General features: G+C 35.2%; 1 protein-coding gene across 1 annotated transcript in view; it reads right to left on the bottom strand.

The window, feature by feature from the left end:
* Positions 1–844: 844 nt before the first annotated feature.
* Positions 845–16803, bottom strand: part of LOC134529990 (32 kDa beta-galactoside-binding lectin-like) — a 65725-nt gene continuing 49766 nt past the window's right edge. Inside the window, exons 6-8 of the mRNA XM_063364519.1 lie at positions 5737–5938; positions 2149–2268; positions 845–1012 (exon numbers count right to left, since the gene is read on the bottom strand). Coding sequence (XP_063220589.1) covers positions 1007–1012; positions 2149–2268; positions 5737–5938 — 328 coding nt within the window. The 3' untranslated portion in view covers positions 845–1006. The remainder of the gene's footprint in view (positions 1013–2148; positions 2269–5736; positions 5939–16803) is intronic.

The following is a 16803-nucleotide window of genomic DNA, read 5'->3' on the forward strand; positions in this document are numbered from 1 at the left end:
TACTCAAGGCCTACCGACCAATGGAATTAGGGACAGATAGTTGACTCACTCAAAATTGTTTATTTTCCCCGTATTTGAGTGCGTGAGTCACAAAAACCAATACTCCAATATTTCTTTCTTCAAATGGAAGACCCGAAGATGCATACTGGCCGCAAATGAGTGCATATTAGTATTTTCGAGGTTTGAAATCGCGATAACTCGAGAATGGTGATTTGTAGAGAAAAAAAGTATTGATACCTTTTTGTAGAGAATTTTACGATCTACAAACTTTGTTTGATCCATTTTTACGGTTGCTCTTATCATTTCAGAGATATACTTAAAAATCATAAATTGGTAACCTTTGACCTCGAATAAAAAACAATGCACAGGCGGGATCGATGGGGACTTCTGACACATCATTCGTAATGACGTATTCAAGACCTGTGCATAAATCCAGCTTGTTGGGATTCAATGCAAATTCAGCATCTTTTTCGTCTATTTTGTCTGGACTTTATTTGATATACAAGCTTGCTTTGTCAACCATTTCGTTCATGATTTAATTTAATTAGTTCAACATTAATTATCACTGGCAGAACTTATGTTGTAATTTTTAATTCGTATTTTGTATTTAATCTGGTATGGAAATATTACTTCAAGACTGATAATAATGTACCTTTTTTATGGTAGGTATTGACATAACAAGTTTGTTAGTAGCTTATTATGCTGATACAATTTACGTTTATTCAAGTTTTTTACAATTTTCAAGGCTGGACATAACAAATCTCGTGTGAGCTTATTGTGTGAAGGCCGGGAACTGTAAGCTATGTGTAACGGTATGATAAAATAATGTATTTAATTTTAGTAGTATAATTAGACATATATTATTTATTTCAATCATTTTCCTCCATATGATATTTTAACATCCTGTAAATTCAGGATACAAATACATTGTTGACTATTTTTCGACATTAAATTGTGTTACAATAACGTAAATCTTTCTTCTACTCCATTCCACTTCAAACAACGTTCACATCTGAAACAAAGAAATATGGTGTTACCATTTTTTAAGTATAGAGGCTTTTACGAAATACAATATCCACAAAAATTGTGATTTATAATGATTTATTAGTTGGTTCCAGCACCACGTTTTTAATTTCCCCTTTCCTTTTCTTCCTTTCACCCACCAAAAAATTACATTCAACTCGTTTGCTCATCCCAGCAACTACTTATTTCAGATTGTCATCAAGTGTTGTTTTACTTCTACTTTATTTTAAGAACATCTTAAAAATTTTATTTCCAAACACGCTGGTTTTCCCCACCATTGTATTTGATCAATGCTCCATTTTCATTTCATAATTTTCTAATTCTCTAAAATCTTCGTTATTGACGAGATGTTACGAAAAAATGTTTTATTTATTACAGTAACGCCCTTCCTCCCCCACCTCATCATGCCATATTTTCCCATTAATTACTTAGAATGGACAAAATATTTGACAGAATTTTTATTATAAATGTTAAGATAAACGTTTAGTATGTCAAATACGAAACAATTATAGTAAGTAACAGAGATACTAATGGTAGTCTTCACCATTATCCTCGAATTACACTCTACTAGCGTATCCAGGACCAGGTGAACATTATAACATAACAATAGCATTTCCTGTAATTATCATTCAGTGCAGATCTCATAGTTATATTAAGCTTTTACTTCCACATGGTAATAGTATTTTCAACGTTATTTGTAAACATTATTTAGGGGCGTAAGTAATTCTCACAATATCGTTATTGAAAAAAAAAATACGAATTAATTCTTTGCAGAGCAAAACTGTAAAAAATAAATAATTCCATAGGAAGTGCTAAGTACTTGAGAGTGAAGAGTGAAGATACATTAGCTAAAAAAAGCTTTTAATAGTAAATGTTACAACAGAAAACAGTCGGAAGGTAATTAAAAGGTATTTTGTAAATATCGAGCTTTTAAATTGCATTAGTACGGTTCAGAATATGAGCGTGAAAAAAAAAACTTACATTGCTAGACAGTATTAATATGCTTTCCTACGTACTCCAACTTTGTTTTAATATACCAGAAGAAGTATTCACCAGCTAATTGGTTATCGTTACAGTGTAATTAGAACTTTTGCCATATAACTTAAAAACACATAGAGTGCTTACCAGTCTGCTGTGGTAAGACACGGAGTTGACGATAGCACCTTCCATTATTTCCAGATGTCTGATACTGTGAGGGCTTTGACGATGAGCGAAGAACGTTAGCGGGCTACCATTCACATGGATCTGCAAATAATAAGTACTTGTGCATCGAGCAAAGTAATTGTAGGACTCGCATACACAGGACATACTCTAACAACAATCAGAATCAGGTACATTGAGGACAAATGGACTTTTTTTTGTACGTATTTTGACGACGGGTATGGTTTCCTATGCAAAATTACACACAGTTGCAGGTTTTTTATAATATTTTTTAATAGAGTTATTCTAAAACCAATACTTTGCCATGGAGACAGTCTATAAAGTGTTATATCAGTTATAGCATGATAATTGCAGCATTAGTGGAAATATAAGACAGTTTATAAAGTGGATTTTGTAAAAGATCCAACAACAAATAGAGGATTGATTGTAAGAATCGTATGATTTTAATTAATAATTTAAAAATGTTATTATCTCTCTTTCTTTCATATCAGTAGTATACGCGACACTGATTTCGATCTAAATTTGGTTAAATTTAAAAGCGTTCTCATGAGCTCAGAGCGTCGTGATTGTTTTCAGTTTTTATGACGCCACGGAAAATAAGTTTCGTCCAAAAGTAAAATCACAGTATGTAATTACCTCAAAAAAAACAACATGATAATACACTTTTTTTAATGTCTCACACATAAAGTTAGTTGTATGCAATTGTGGTTTCGCATAGTCATAGTCATTGATATCATTTCGAAAATTTCATGTGAGCATCTGTAAAATAAAACGTCCTCTCTGTCACAATTGGACTTGGGAAGGAAGTTAAAAAATACTTGCAGGTTTTTGTGAGAGAATAAAATTTAAATTAGTTTTATATATTTATACCTACTAACAATTAAGGCGTAAAAATACCCGTATTCATTTATTGTTAATTTACTTTGGACTTGTAACTATGTTGGAAAACTAAACTGTGGTAGTAGATAAATTATCCATGTATTCATCTCATCTAAGTCATTTCCTCGGCTGAGAAGTCGTGATCCTATTACCAAGTTGAATCGTCTGTGTTTCTTCATTCTGGGCGGTCTTTCACTTTTCCAAGGGAGAAAAAGCTGCACTTTTTGTCTTTTTGAAGAACATGTACTTGGTGTTCTACCTCTGAATCATTTCCGGCTATCTTTCCTTAAAGACGGAAAAGAGACATTAGTGTCATTTCCTGATAACGACTCCATCTATGGTGCGGCAGGATTGATAGGTCGTCCGAAGTTCTTTGCTAGGCAGATTCTTGATGACAACTTGGTCCCGATTTAGCTCCAAAAAGGTACTGTAACCTTCAATAAGCCCCTGTACGCTAGCGTGACCATCCTAGACCTATCGAAACTCCACTTTTATGACTTACATACAATTAAACGCAGGTTAAATTCCCTTCCCCCTTTATGCATCTGCTATATTCCAACACTGATTCGTTAATTAACCACATCAAGTGTCACAATCTGTATGATTCAATTTGTCATGATTTGGCTTCTTGATTTAACATGTTCAACTATGCGCCAGATAATTATCAAAAGTTTCCCCCTGTTAACCACTGTGTTATAGAGGTAATTAAAGATGAGGCCGGAGGACAGATCATCACTGAATACGTAAGTCTTCGCCCAAAGCTTTATGTTTACAAGATGGAGGATTGCACTTCTACACATAAAGCTAAGGGTGTGAAGGCTCGCATTATACGATCACTGCTTTTTGATCAGTATATGGATTTCCTTCATAAAAATTATCGTCTATGGGTGACCCAATATCATTTTCGTTCTCGGAATCACATCGTTTGCATGGAGCGCGTGACCAAAGTGCAGGGGCGTAGCCAGGGGGGGGGGGGGTTAGGGGTTAACCCCCTCCCCCCCTTAGCACCAAATCTTTAATTAATTTCTTATTCATCACTCAAACAAATTTCATATTAAAATTAATAAAAAATTTACCATTACAATATTTAAATTTAAGAACCGAAAACTGCTAAGATAGCACTATTTTACACCTTAAAATCCTAATTTTCCCGGGGGAGGACCCCCGGACCCCCCGCTTTAATACAGGGGGGCCATGCTTCTTAACAACCCCCATACACAAATCCTGGCTACGCCACTGCCAAAGTGGCATTATCTTCAGGAGATGACAAGCGGTGCATCTCAGATGATGACATCGCAACATTACCATGGGGTTATTTCTGCCTTGACCCTACGCTTGAACCTTTATCCATCAACAACCCCCTTAAAGTAGGTTTTTCCCCCTCGTGCATCTACAAGCTTGATTCCTGAAATAAATACTACTCTACCCCCGAGCAGAGTTGTAGGAAAACTCAAGCGATCTACAAATCCTCCTCCGCTCGGAGGGGCATCTGCGTTGAGGCAAACACCATTGCTCCATTGTCTCTCCAATGAAATCCCAAAAATAATCGTAGGAAAACACAACGACCATTCGCTAAAACCCTTCGGTTGAATCAGCACTGGGACATGCACCAATGAATATTGCATTATGCAAATGGAGATAAAACCATTGGTATAGTTCGCATTTGCTTGTCACATAAGGCATGATTTTAATAAAAACTATTACTGTAACAGTTTCACAAATTCTTTTGATTTTTTTAAATCAGCATAAATAACCAGTTTTACTAACTTCTGTAAGACCACTTAAAAACATATATATAAATTCTTACTGCTTCCAGCTAATCTGCTTCAATACTACACTTTTTCTTTAAATTTTGACTGCTTGCAGGAGTTACGCTACTTTGTTTCAAATAATTCAAACAACTCAACAATGTACAATTATGTACTCTAACACTTATAATAAGCTGTAAATCGACCCTACTTGGGCTATTTATTTATGAGTGACCCTAATATCATTTACAGTGGCCTTACAAGGGTGGCCTAGGGGTGGGGTGAAAAATATGGAATTGCCCCCAGTGATAAAGAGCATGTAGGTTCTGAGGCCGTCCTCAGGAAATTTTGAAAAATAAGATCTTGAAAACAACATTTTTAAGCCGACCTGAAACCCAAATTTCGATGAAGATTTTTTAAAATTTATTTTTAAAATGTAAAATATTATCCTGTTACTAACACTTAGGTTAATTTGATAAATTCTAGCAATAAAATCATTGAGAACGTACGTCATTATATAAGGGCATATCAATTTTCTAAGTTTATACAATATTAAATATTAAAACTCAATTGAAATAATATATTTAAAATATTTTCTAATAATAATTTAATTATTCCATTTACTATTAAAGTCCATAGTTTTTTTTACATAAATGTTGACAAAAAAGGAAAACATTAATGTAAAGGCTGGCGTGCAGCCCTGTAGCCGCCCCTGAAGAGAGTTTGGAATTTTTAGCAGTAATCTGCAGAGGTTTTAAGTAATAATATTTATGGTAGAAAACTGATAATATTCCATCCCTACCTAATCGTAGCATTTTATGTCACCCCAGACGTCCCGTCCAACCCATTTCCTTCTTTCTTAATCGGTTTGCACAACTCCTGTCGTAAGCCCCTGGCTTGGAGAGCAACAGCTGAGTCAGCTCACATTGAACCCATGGTGCTCGCAGCGCACGAACAGCGTGAAGGTGGAGCCGGCGCTGATGGGCAGCCCGCCGCCCCTCTCCTCGCTTCCCCAGACGCCGCCGAGGCAGGAGTTGCGCACCACTGCGCCCTCCCTGAAGCGAGGCGCCACGTGCAGCAGCTTGGCGGCGTGAGGCCCCGGCCCGCTCTGGAGGTTCACTTGGAACCTGCCACACGCGCCTCGAACAGATCAGATACTGCGAGTACACGAATACACCAGCCAGTTTTCCTTTACTCCTGAGTTTAAATACATATTTTTAACAGACGATTTTTGCAGACATGTTGTTGAGTTAGTCTGAGTCGTGATTTATCTTATTCAAAGAATCATGCAGTAGAATCAAACCACTTTATTACATCATTGGAAACGTAGCAGATGTTAGAGCTCTTTTTTTTAATTGCATTAAGGGGGAGAGAACTGCTTTCTTCAAGATTATACATTTAAAAAATACAATATAGTGGTTTATATCACATGTTTATGCACAGAAACTTCAGTTGACTGGGCTTTCAAAGCACATAGCTAGCAACTTGGTGTTATAAAATAATATTTAATTTGAATATTTTTATATACACATTTCGATATTTAATTTATTCCGGTCCAGTCATTCTAAATTAGATTTTTATGATTTCCTTCAAATCGCTCCAGGCGAATGCTGGGATATTTGATTATCGTTATGGACCATGGCTGATTTATCTATTAATTTACTCTTTCATGGTTTCTGTGTTCGCATATTTTTTTTTTACTTAAACACAAAAAAAATAAAAAATTCCGGAAATGTTTTATTTTTAAAAATTATTCTTGTAAAATAAATTAATTTTTAAAAATACAATCAACCAATGAACTAATGGCAATAAAAAAACCTTATATAAAATTCTGCATGGGCTCATTGTCATTTAATCCTGAAGAGGAGAGTAAGTGCTCTTCTTGGAACCTCCACAGTGATTTAAAATTCTAACATCTACCTATTTTGGATTAATTTTGTTGTTTAAGTGGTTTTTCCTTGCCGCCAGTTTTAGTTACTGTGTGCTGAAGACCTCGGTTTTGGTGCCCATTAATTATAATTTCAGAATTTCTGAACTATGAATTTCAGCACTTTACTTGTTGTTTCCAAGATGATGTTCCGAACTTTCAGGAACGATGGAAAATGGCATTAGTACCTAACAGACTTGCAAGCAACTACATCAAAAGTTACAGCCAAACCTGCTATGGTATCACCATAACAGAGTCATTCCCACATGCAATTTTTTAATTAAAGATTTTATTTATGTTTTTAAAATTAAAATTAAGAAGTTGTTTTAAAAGTTTGAATACGTTTGTATGGTGCAGGTGTTATAGGTAAGGCTGGCTTGGCTCTCAGCCGCCGTAGGTTTTGATGGTTCCAGCTTGCTTTTATTTCCGCGGGTAGCCACGAGAACTGCTGTATAGCTACCACAGCGTTTTGACCGTGCACAAGCAAGAATATGAAAGAGAGAGAGAGAGAGAGCAAGAACTACGTGATGGGTGAGGTCAAGGAGGTTGTGAAACGGTTGAGCTAAGCAGTCCAGTCATTATATACATTTGGAAATGCAAATGAACCGAGAAAGCTAAATTTTGGATATTATGTAAGGAGGGGGGGGGGAGGCCTATAAAAGCTTAACTTCAAATTTTCGACAAAACTTACCTTGTGCATTTTCGGCCATCTTGAAGAAAGGGTTAAATACAGTTTTTTCATCATAACTCGGTTCCCCATTGAGATACGAATGTTTATACATTACCTTTTTTTGATGTTTGTACTATCTACAATTAAGGTCCTCTACACTTTTCACGTATCGCTCATCGTTATTGAGATATTGATTGAAAAAACCTTAAATTTGGGGAGTGAAATTCGTTTTTTGCTATTTTCTTTTTTTCACGTGAAAGATATCAAACAAATGTCTAGAATAAAACTTGTAGAGCATGTTCAGACCTACAATTTGGTTTTTTATTTTTTTATTTTTGACAAAAATTACGACCTCTAGCGCGCCGCAAAGTCGGTAAGACTGTGCCCAGTTTTGATTTAGCTGCTCACACAGTTGTAGCCACATGTCAAAATGGATGGAACGTTGTTCAGCGAATTAATGCAATTCAAAATAAATTAATAAATCAGCCAAATTATAAATCAAACACATGAGATTTAATGATCAAATAATTTTTGTGTAGTAAAAAATAATAATTAAGGGCGGTCATTTTTTTCAAATATTTTTCGTCGTTTTGATGGTGCTGGCTGAAGAAGTTCCTCCACGGTAGACTCTTCAAGTCGTGAAGACTCTTGAACCACAGGTAATGATACTGTGACGGTCGAAACATCATAATCATCATCATCATCATCGTGATCGTTGTTGAATGTCGACTCTGGCGACGTTGTTGCAAGTTTGTCCACTACAGTGCAGGCAAATAACGGCGCAACTGATTCCTGCTTTCCTGCACGCACGAAATGAGTTTTAACCCTTTCTTGCTGAACATATTAAAGACTTAAAATTTTATTTGTATTCTGCGGAATTTGAATAAAATATTTACAATTATGTATGCCAATTTTTTACAAAAAAATGTTTTTGATAATTTTTATTAAATTTTAAGGTGGTACCAATAAGTACCGTCAGTCATTCAAAGTATTTTTTTTTCCTTGAACAAAAATTTATAATTATTTGCACATACTAGTGTTTATATTTATTATTAAAAATAAAGTTCAGGTGGAGTGGGTTCGGCTGTGGTGCAAATTGGTTCAAGCCCGTAATTAGTCTTGTCGCCAACCCCTATTCCTGAAGATCTTTGAAAAATCCGAGCTACGTTTGTACCTGTAGATATGTCCGTAAAACGTGTTGGCGGACTGCGCTTTCCGTTGGTGGGAAAAGTGAAAGATTATTCAACTTTTTTGTCGTCATTGATTTTGCGAGCGGAATCGCAAAATATCAATCGATGTCTCCTCTTTATCACCGCCATACAGAGCGGTAAGGAATCGCTTTCCAGCGCAAGCTAGAATCTCTGGATCAACCTTTTCTTGCTTAAATAATTCTACCGATGACCGTAGGCTCGGGTTCTTCTCGAGGGTGTTGATGAATTTCGACTTTCCAATATTATAAAAAGACGACGTGGTGTCGCAACCGCTGAAAGCATGAATGAAAAGAATGTTTTCAAGAACAGACTTATCATGCTTGAAACTATTCGGAGAGTACAGTTTTGCCGGTGTTTTGCCTTTGACTGGTTTGCGATAAAATATATTTTTTTCTGTCCTGTGCAAATCCGGTAATTAAAACCAAAAGATCGAAATATATTCGCCGACGATTTCCACAGAGTCATAAATCGATGCTTCTTTAATTTCTGTGTTTAAAATGAGGGCATCAGCGTCCTCAATAGCCTGCTCTACTTTTATTTTGGTTTTTGTAAAATAACAGCAAATCATTTGTTTAAGTTGTCTTTATTTTGGTCCCTTACAAGAAACTTCTCCTGGCTAACTTTCGGAGCAGTAGTTTCATCAATTGTGAACTCTGGTGATTGTTTCTTCCTAGAACGTCGTGCCCTTTCCGAAGTTTTAGTTCCTGCGAGTCTCATGTCATTCGGATTAACGTCGAATACAACTGTCACATTTTCTCCAAAGTGTTGTTGCATGTATGTGAGTCATTTCTTGCAGATTAGGCAAACATCTCGATTCAACCCTAATAACTTTGTGCAGAAGGAAACCACCGTCGATTATGTGATGTCTGTCACCAGGTTGTAAATTTTCTGCCAAAGGTTCGAAGGCATTGTATAATAGCAAATTTGTTCCTTTTCGCATTCCTTCTTCGGTGAACAAAGACAATGGGAATGGAGCGAGCTCGTAAGCGAGAAATATTTTCAGGTCAGTCTCGGAATTCTTCGCTATGCACATTCTTTAGAAAAAGCAACAATGGATAATCGGAACTGGTGACTCGTCGACTGTAATGCTGGTATTTACTGCCGATAGAGAGCTCTATACCCTTCCTTCTGATTGACAAGGACCCGAAATCCGCTCCTATGATTTTAGTCATCATGTCGCGACCAATTTATTATGCAAGATGACAATTAATGTTCTCGTTTGCAATAACTCCTGTACCGATATACATAAATTCTTTCTTCTGAGGAAAATGATTATGACCTGCGAGCCACATATCCAATTTATCAACGTCACAATTGTCTCGAGAAATCCGCGAGGGTCTCAAGATACTCCGAAAAAAGTTTCAATTTGTTCACAAATGTTTTGAAGCTGAACCATGCCCAAAGTCCACGATGCTATTGTACTGTCTGTAATCCCCGTCCCTGAGTCAGTCCTCCTGCTGTCTTCAAGGATCGCATAAGAGTCTGCTCTATCGTCATGTCTGACATAATCCCAGACCAAATTTTTTCCGTGCAACGAATCGTAAAGTAGCCATGTCCAGTGAACTTGACATAATATTCTATGGGTATTATTTCATGCAGAGCTCGCATATCTTGTAGGTATAAACGAGCAGACTTCGCATACAGGAAGTGGCCGCTGGCATGAAAGAAAGAAAGCATTTTTTGTATGGTATCGAGATGAAGTTCCCGATTACTGGATCTTTCTGCTTCCAGAAGTTTTTCACCAGAGAAACCATTCGATGGTACTTTCCCTATAGTTTTGCCGTAGGACCTCTGTTTTCGATTGCATCTAATCCTTTTGCAAATTTGTCGTATATGCTTTTCACTCCATTGTTCTTTGCGGCAGTCTTGATGTTAGGTCGATTGAAAACATCTTCCGCGTAGTAATCTAGATCATCACGTTCCTTATCGTCTAATTCCAGCGAGTCCAGTACCATTTTTGACAAAGCTGTGTGTGACAAAATGTGAGCGCGAACAGCTCTCGCTTATGCATGAGCGGCAAGAATTTTTTTCTTCACAATTGTCTGCATAAATGAGCTTGAAAAGCTCTTCATACCCACTACCCGACTTGATCATGCCAATTGTTCCCTTGAACGACATCAGTCGATGCAATCCACCAAGTCTCAATATGACCTTTTTTTTTAAATCAGATGTTGAGTCAGCACGATGTCGCAAGCTTTCTAGTACAGCGGTTGATCAAATGTGATGAAGGTGGTTTTATGACTTCGCGAATAACTCTCAATCTTTCTTCATGATAGTCCTTTTTCTTTTCTCCGTACCATTTCTCCGAAAGTATTTTAAAACCGCTATTTCGAAAGCACACCACGCAATCCCGTCCTTGTTTTTCGTTTATGAGAATGTGGTCTCCATACTTCGCTTGCAAATGATTTTTAACCGTTCTGATGCGAGGAACGAAATCTCCATTTATTTGGTTCATTAACTCGTTCATAGCAAATTGACATTCGTCGGAATTTTCTTTTAGAAAAGAGTAAATTCCCTCCATTGCCTCGTCTACTTTGTCCCCCGTAGGCCATCCTTCCTTAATCCCCTCAGCATGGTATACATGAGAAATACATGCTCGATGGTATCGAGCTCCTACTGCGACGAGATCAGGTACACAATGAGTACGCTCGATGACAGAATTGGTAAATTCATCGTCACGTTCAAACAAGTATCCCAGAAAATTGTCATTCATTGATTTTTTTTCCACCGAATGGTTTTTATTTTACCGTTTATGCACTGGCAATTTTGATTCGTCGCAAAATAATTCTCCACAAAATAAACATCGATTTTTAAAATCAAAAGTGGGTATGACCTGCAGTTGTTCTTCGGGTTATGGTTCTTGCGATGGAGATTCACTTCGTCGAGAAGCAATCGATGCTAGTCTTTGGTTTCCATATTATTTTGTAGCACGAACTGTAAACACTCACTGAATCTATATTTTGTAACATGTGTTGATGCTCCACACGTCTTCTTTTCACGCTCGCCGCTAAGAGAGTCTGAACAGCTCTCTTTTTAGCCACACAAATGTCTTTAATCAGAGGTTATTTTGCAAATTAAACAATTAACCATTTTCACAAAAAATTTTAAACACGTACGCTCACTTCAAAAGACTCGAAACAACTGACTGGAATGCTGCGAAAAGGAGCAGATGTTCCTGCACGAACACGAAAAAAAGGTTCTTTTATACCTGACCTCTATGGAGAGACGCACATTACAGCGTCGGGCGCGCTGCGGGAAATTTTGCGGCGCCCTAGAGGTCGTAATTTTTGTCGAAAATAAAAAATGAAAACGAAATTGTAGATCTGAACACGCTCTACAAGTTTGATACAAGACATGTTTTTCGATATCTTTCACGAGAAAAAAGAAAATTTCAAAAAACGAATTTCACTCCCCAAATTTATGTTGTTTTTTTTTTCGATCGATATCTCAAAAACGATGAACGATACGTGAAAAGTGTAGAGGACCTTTATTGTAGATCGTAAAAAAGTCAACAAAAAAGTATTGCATAGACTTTTTCCTATCTCAATGGAGAACCGAGTTATATGAAAAAACTGAATTTAACCCTTTTTTTCGAAATGGCGGAAAATGCACAAGGTAAGTTTGGTTGACAATTTGAAGTTAAGCTTTTCTAGGCCCCGCCACTCCCACGTAATATCCAAAATTTAGCTTTCTCAGTTCATTTGCATTTCGAACCCGTTTTTTCCGACGTAATGACTGGACTAAAGGTGGTTGAAGTAGAGTGGAGTGGGAAAACATACAATTTGTCTCCTGTGAATAGATAAAATAACTACACGTGATTTTTTTGATTTTTTTTTGCATTTTTACAAAAGATTCCTTCAGAAACCAGTCACCAAGAAAAAGTTACATAAGAAAACTACATGAAACATTGTAGCATTCTACAACACATGGCTATGGTTATTATGGCATACATGAAATATGTTTTTCAAGATAAAACTAAATATTTATTACAAAAATTGGCACACAATTTTGTATTTTATTTGATGTTTCATTCCATCATAGTTTATATTGGCTTTATTATGCTTATTAACAAGCGCAGTTAACTCTGGAAAGCGTTTTTTAGGGAACATTTTACAAATAACTTTTACTATTCGAGGTACTGGGACAAAAAAAAAAGCAAAACTGTCTGGGTAATTATATGAAATCAGTATAACTGCGAACACTACGTTGAAGTGATACAGTTTGTTTTCATGTAGATGTAAAAATTTACAAACATCTATAATTTTACATTAATATTTCTGTCCCATTTGCAAAAAAAAAAATCAGTCTTTTACTACTGGTGACCTAATCCGTCATCCTTACAAGAATATAGTATTAACTAAGGAATACCCCGTAGCAGACCATCAGTTATTTGCCCATATTTGTGTAACCAGAAACAAATTAAGGGCCATGTGATACATGCAGTTGCATGGGTCCTCAGACTGCAGGGCCGCCTGTTTAACTTAATAAATGCATCCATAAAATAGTAAAATAATACAAAAATTATGTTTGGTTAAATCTTAACAAATCTTACTATCAGTTACATGTCTTCGACACAAGCTTCTTAAAACATTTACTTTCTCAAATGTGCTGAAATAAAGTTTAAAATCAATTTTTAATTTATAGCGAATAAATAATTTAAAATAAAATGTATGATTCTTTAATTTTACAGTATTTTATTAACATTAAAATACAATTGACTTAAGAAGAGACCAAGCACATGGCAATTATGAAAACAATGTTTAATCCATTTCTAAGAAGGCAATTTTATTTTTTACTTTTGTGGGTATACACCAGTTATGGCCATATTCAAAAAACTATAAATTTAATATTGCAGGCTTATAAATTTACAAATTGTAAATTAGAAATCATAGTAAATTAAAAAAATATATACAATTTTTTAATGTTTCTCAAAGTACTCAACGAGTTTCCGAAACTAATATATAGATATTTCTAAAATAAAAAAAATAAAAATAGAGCTAATCTTTCAGTAATGGCCAATGATGTGTAAACATCTAACCTCAGTAACCAGAAAATTCGTGTGTTCTCATGTTGCAAACGCGGACATCAAATTTAACGTGGAATTATTAATAATAATGCCGAGCGTGATAAATATACGAAAATTATTCGTTTTAAGGGAAAACGGGAAAAAAATGTTTCCTTTCTTTTACAACCTTACTATAATTCTGTTCAAAAATATCGCACTATTGATTTCTTATGGCTAGTTAAACAACAGGAGTAACGAACGCGTCGCATGTATATGCCTCATTTTTGAAAATGTAACATTTCCCCCTAAACCTTAATTATCATTGCGTGCGTTTGAGAATATTTCTTTAGGTGCTTGGAGGGTGCAATTTTAGTATGCAACAGAAATGCAATCGAATAAGCGCTTATTACACAATGGATATTTGACAGTTTAAAAGTCCAATGCACATTCATGCAGAAACTGCTTTAGGCACGAGCCGAATCCGTCAAGATGGCGGACCTAAAACGTATTTGTGTTCCAAAGCAAACTATGTATGTATATTGTAGTGAAACTTTCTTGGAATACATTTTGTAAACCTGAATAGTCATAACATAATTTAATAGCAACTATAAAATTACATTTAATTTACTATCCAGGAAAATTGTGCATAACAAACATGACGTCAAAAATATTTAACTTTTTGTTGGTTTTCTAAAACATAAGGAAGGTGACGCTACCTTTTATGTACTGTCCAAACTAAACGTTGCAGTCTAGTAGAAACATTAAAACAGATTAATCTAAACGATTTTAAAACACATTTAATTGAAAAATGTATATGTATGTGTATTTTTCTAATCTTATTTAGTTGATTCTAATTTTCAGATTTAACAGGAAAAAAACCCTTAACTCCAGCTTGGGGCTTGATTTTCGACCAGGAAGCCTTTTAATATACTGCCCAGCTTTTCAAAATTCACTTGTTAGTATTAGTCCATTGAAAAGTTACATTTGGGGTTGCGTTTGTCAGAGGACGCAAATTTAATATTTTAGATATGAAGGGGGGGGGGGGGGGGGGTTTAGTGTAAAGTTAAATCCAAGTTTGTAGGGTTGCAACTCTTGTCCCACGGCCTCTATCTTGGAAAAAGAGGTTCTAATGGTTTTTACAGTTTCTCTGCCAAACTATAAGTCTCACAAAAAAAATTATTAAATATTTTGTTTTGGAAATAAAATTATATGCAACTTTCGTCCAGTAATTTTAAGTCGTAGAACCATAAATAAACAAGTTATAAGCGAAAATACATAAAACATTGAGAAAAAAAAATCAATTTGTTGATGTATGCCTAACGTTTTTTCTAATCATTTTACAAAAAAAAAATTATATTAGACCATTTTTATATATGGTGTTTTGAGGAACAATTTTTAATATAAACCTTTTAAAATTTATTTATTTCTTAAGGTTTTACAGCGTTGCGAAACGAATACTATTCTTACGTATTCATAACTATACATAAATATAAATATTAATGATTTGCCATAATTTTTAATCATCTTGTTATTTGTTTTATGATAATCTTTTTAATTATTGATAATGCAATTTTGTTATTAATTAATTATTTAATCTTCCCCACCACCTACGAGGTAGAGTCTGGAGGCGCGTTTTTTTACGTGGTATCCCCAGTAGGCATAAACCACGGTGATGTTCTAAATCACAACTTCTCTGTCCTCGGTTTTTTTGATGGACCAGGCTGCGGCTCAGCATCTGATTGGCTTGAGGAAGAACCGGAGAAGGAAGTGGCGTCAATGTCGGCGGTTCATCTTCAAAATAATTTTCTTCAATTAATTTCGAGAGCTCCATTATGTTGCTGCAAGTCTCCCCAGAACAATGGAAGTACACTGCAGAGCATTTCATGCCTGCTTTTCGACATCCACACATCGCTCCACAGTTTCCTTTGCATCTGCAGAAAATTAATTTTAAAAGCTCAGGGAGTGCTCTTCACTGGCATCAATATTATTCCACGTTTTTTCCAGCCCCAGTCTTCAGGATTGTTATAATTACTAAGTCATGACTGGACTTGATGGTAGACTCGGAAGCTGTGGAAGCGAGCTGTATATTATGTTGGAGGAAGTGAAGATAAATTAAATGTACTCTTTGTCACTGACTTGGCGAATTGTTTATATCTTAGGCTGTCAAGAGAATTATCATCTTTATTACCACCATATAAAGAGAGAGAAAAAATGTTCACCAATGACAGTGAGCAAAGCAGGGTCAACTCTCTTGTTGAGGAACAACTTCAACAATATATTATTATAATAATAGCAGGCAGATGTTCTTTTATTCCCAAATGGTCACTTGGGTATTTTCTACCTTCACATTATTCTCTATAATGACATTCTCAATGATTTAAAATTATTTTAAAAATCAATTATTCCAACGTTTTGTGATGGAGTGTCAAATCAATAATTAATTAATAACAATATTGCATAATCAATAATTAAAAAGATTATCAGAAAACAAATAAAAAGATGATTAAAATTATGGCAAATCATTAATGTTTATATTTATGTATAGTTATGAATACTGAAGAATAGTATTCGATTCGCAGCGCTGTAAAACCTTAACTAATAAATAAATTTAAAAATGTTATATTAAAAATTGTTCCTTAAAACACCATCTATAAAAATGGTATGATATCTTTTTTTTTGTAAAATGATTTAAAAAAACGTTTCATCGACAAATTTATTTTTTTCTCAATTTTTTTGGATTTTCGCTTATAACTTTTTTATTTATGGCTCTACGACTAAACGTTACTAGAAAAAAGTTGTAGATAAATTTATTTGCAAAGCAAAATGTTGAATAATATTTTTTGTGAGACCTGTAGTTTGGCAGAGAAACTGTAAAAACCATTTGAACCTCTTTTTCCAATATAGAGGCCGTGGGACGAGGGTTGCAACCCCACAAACTTGGATTTAACTTACACTAACACCCCCCCCCCCCCTCATATATAAAAAATTAAATTGCGTCCTTTAACAAACGCACGCTTAGCCCAAAAAAATATGTAACATTTCAATGGACTATATATTCTTTAAAGTATCCGCACATGTTGAAAGTTTTCCTTTTATAGCATTACTAAAATACTAACCTGAAACATTTTAAAACACACACTGTTAGGAGTATAATGTGGGGGAACTGTGTTCCTAAGGGA

This window comes from Bacillus rossius, chromosome 1 (genome assembly GCF_032445375.1).
Source record: "Bacillus rossius redtenbacheri isolate Brsri chromosome 1, Brsri_v3, whole genome shotgun sequence".
In the NCBI taxonomy this organism is placed as follows: domain Eukaryota; kingdom Metazoa; phylum Arthropoda; class Insecta; order Phasmatodea; family Bacillidae; genus Bacillus; species Bacillus rossius.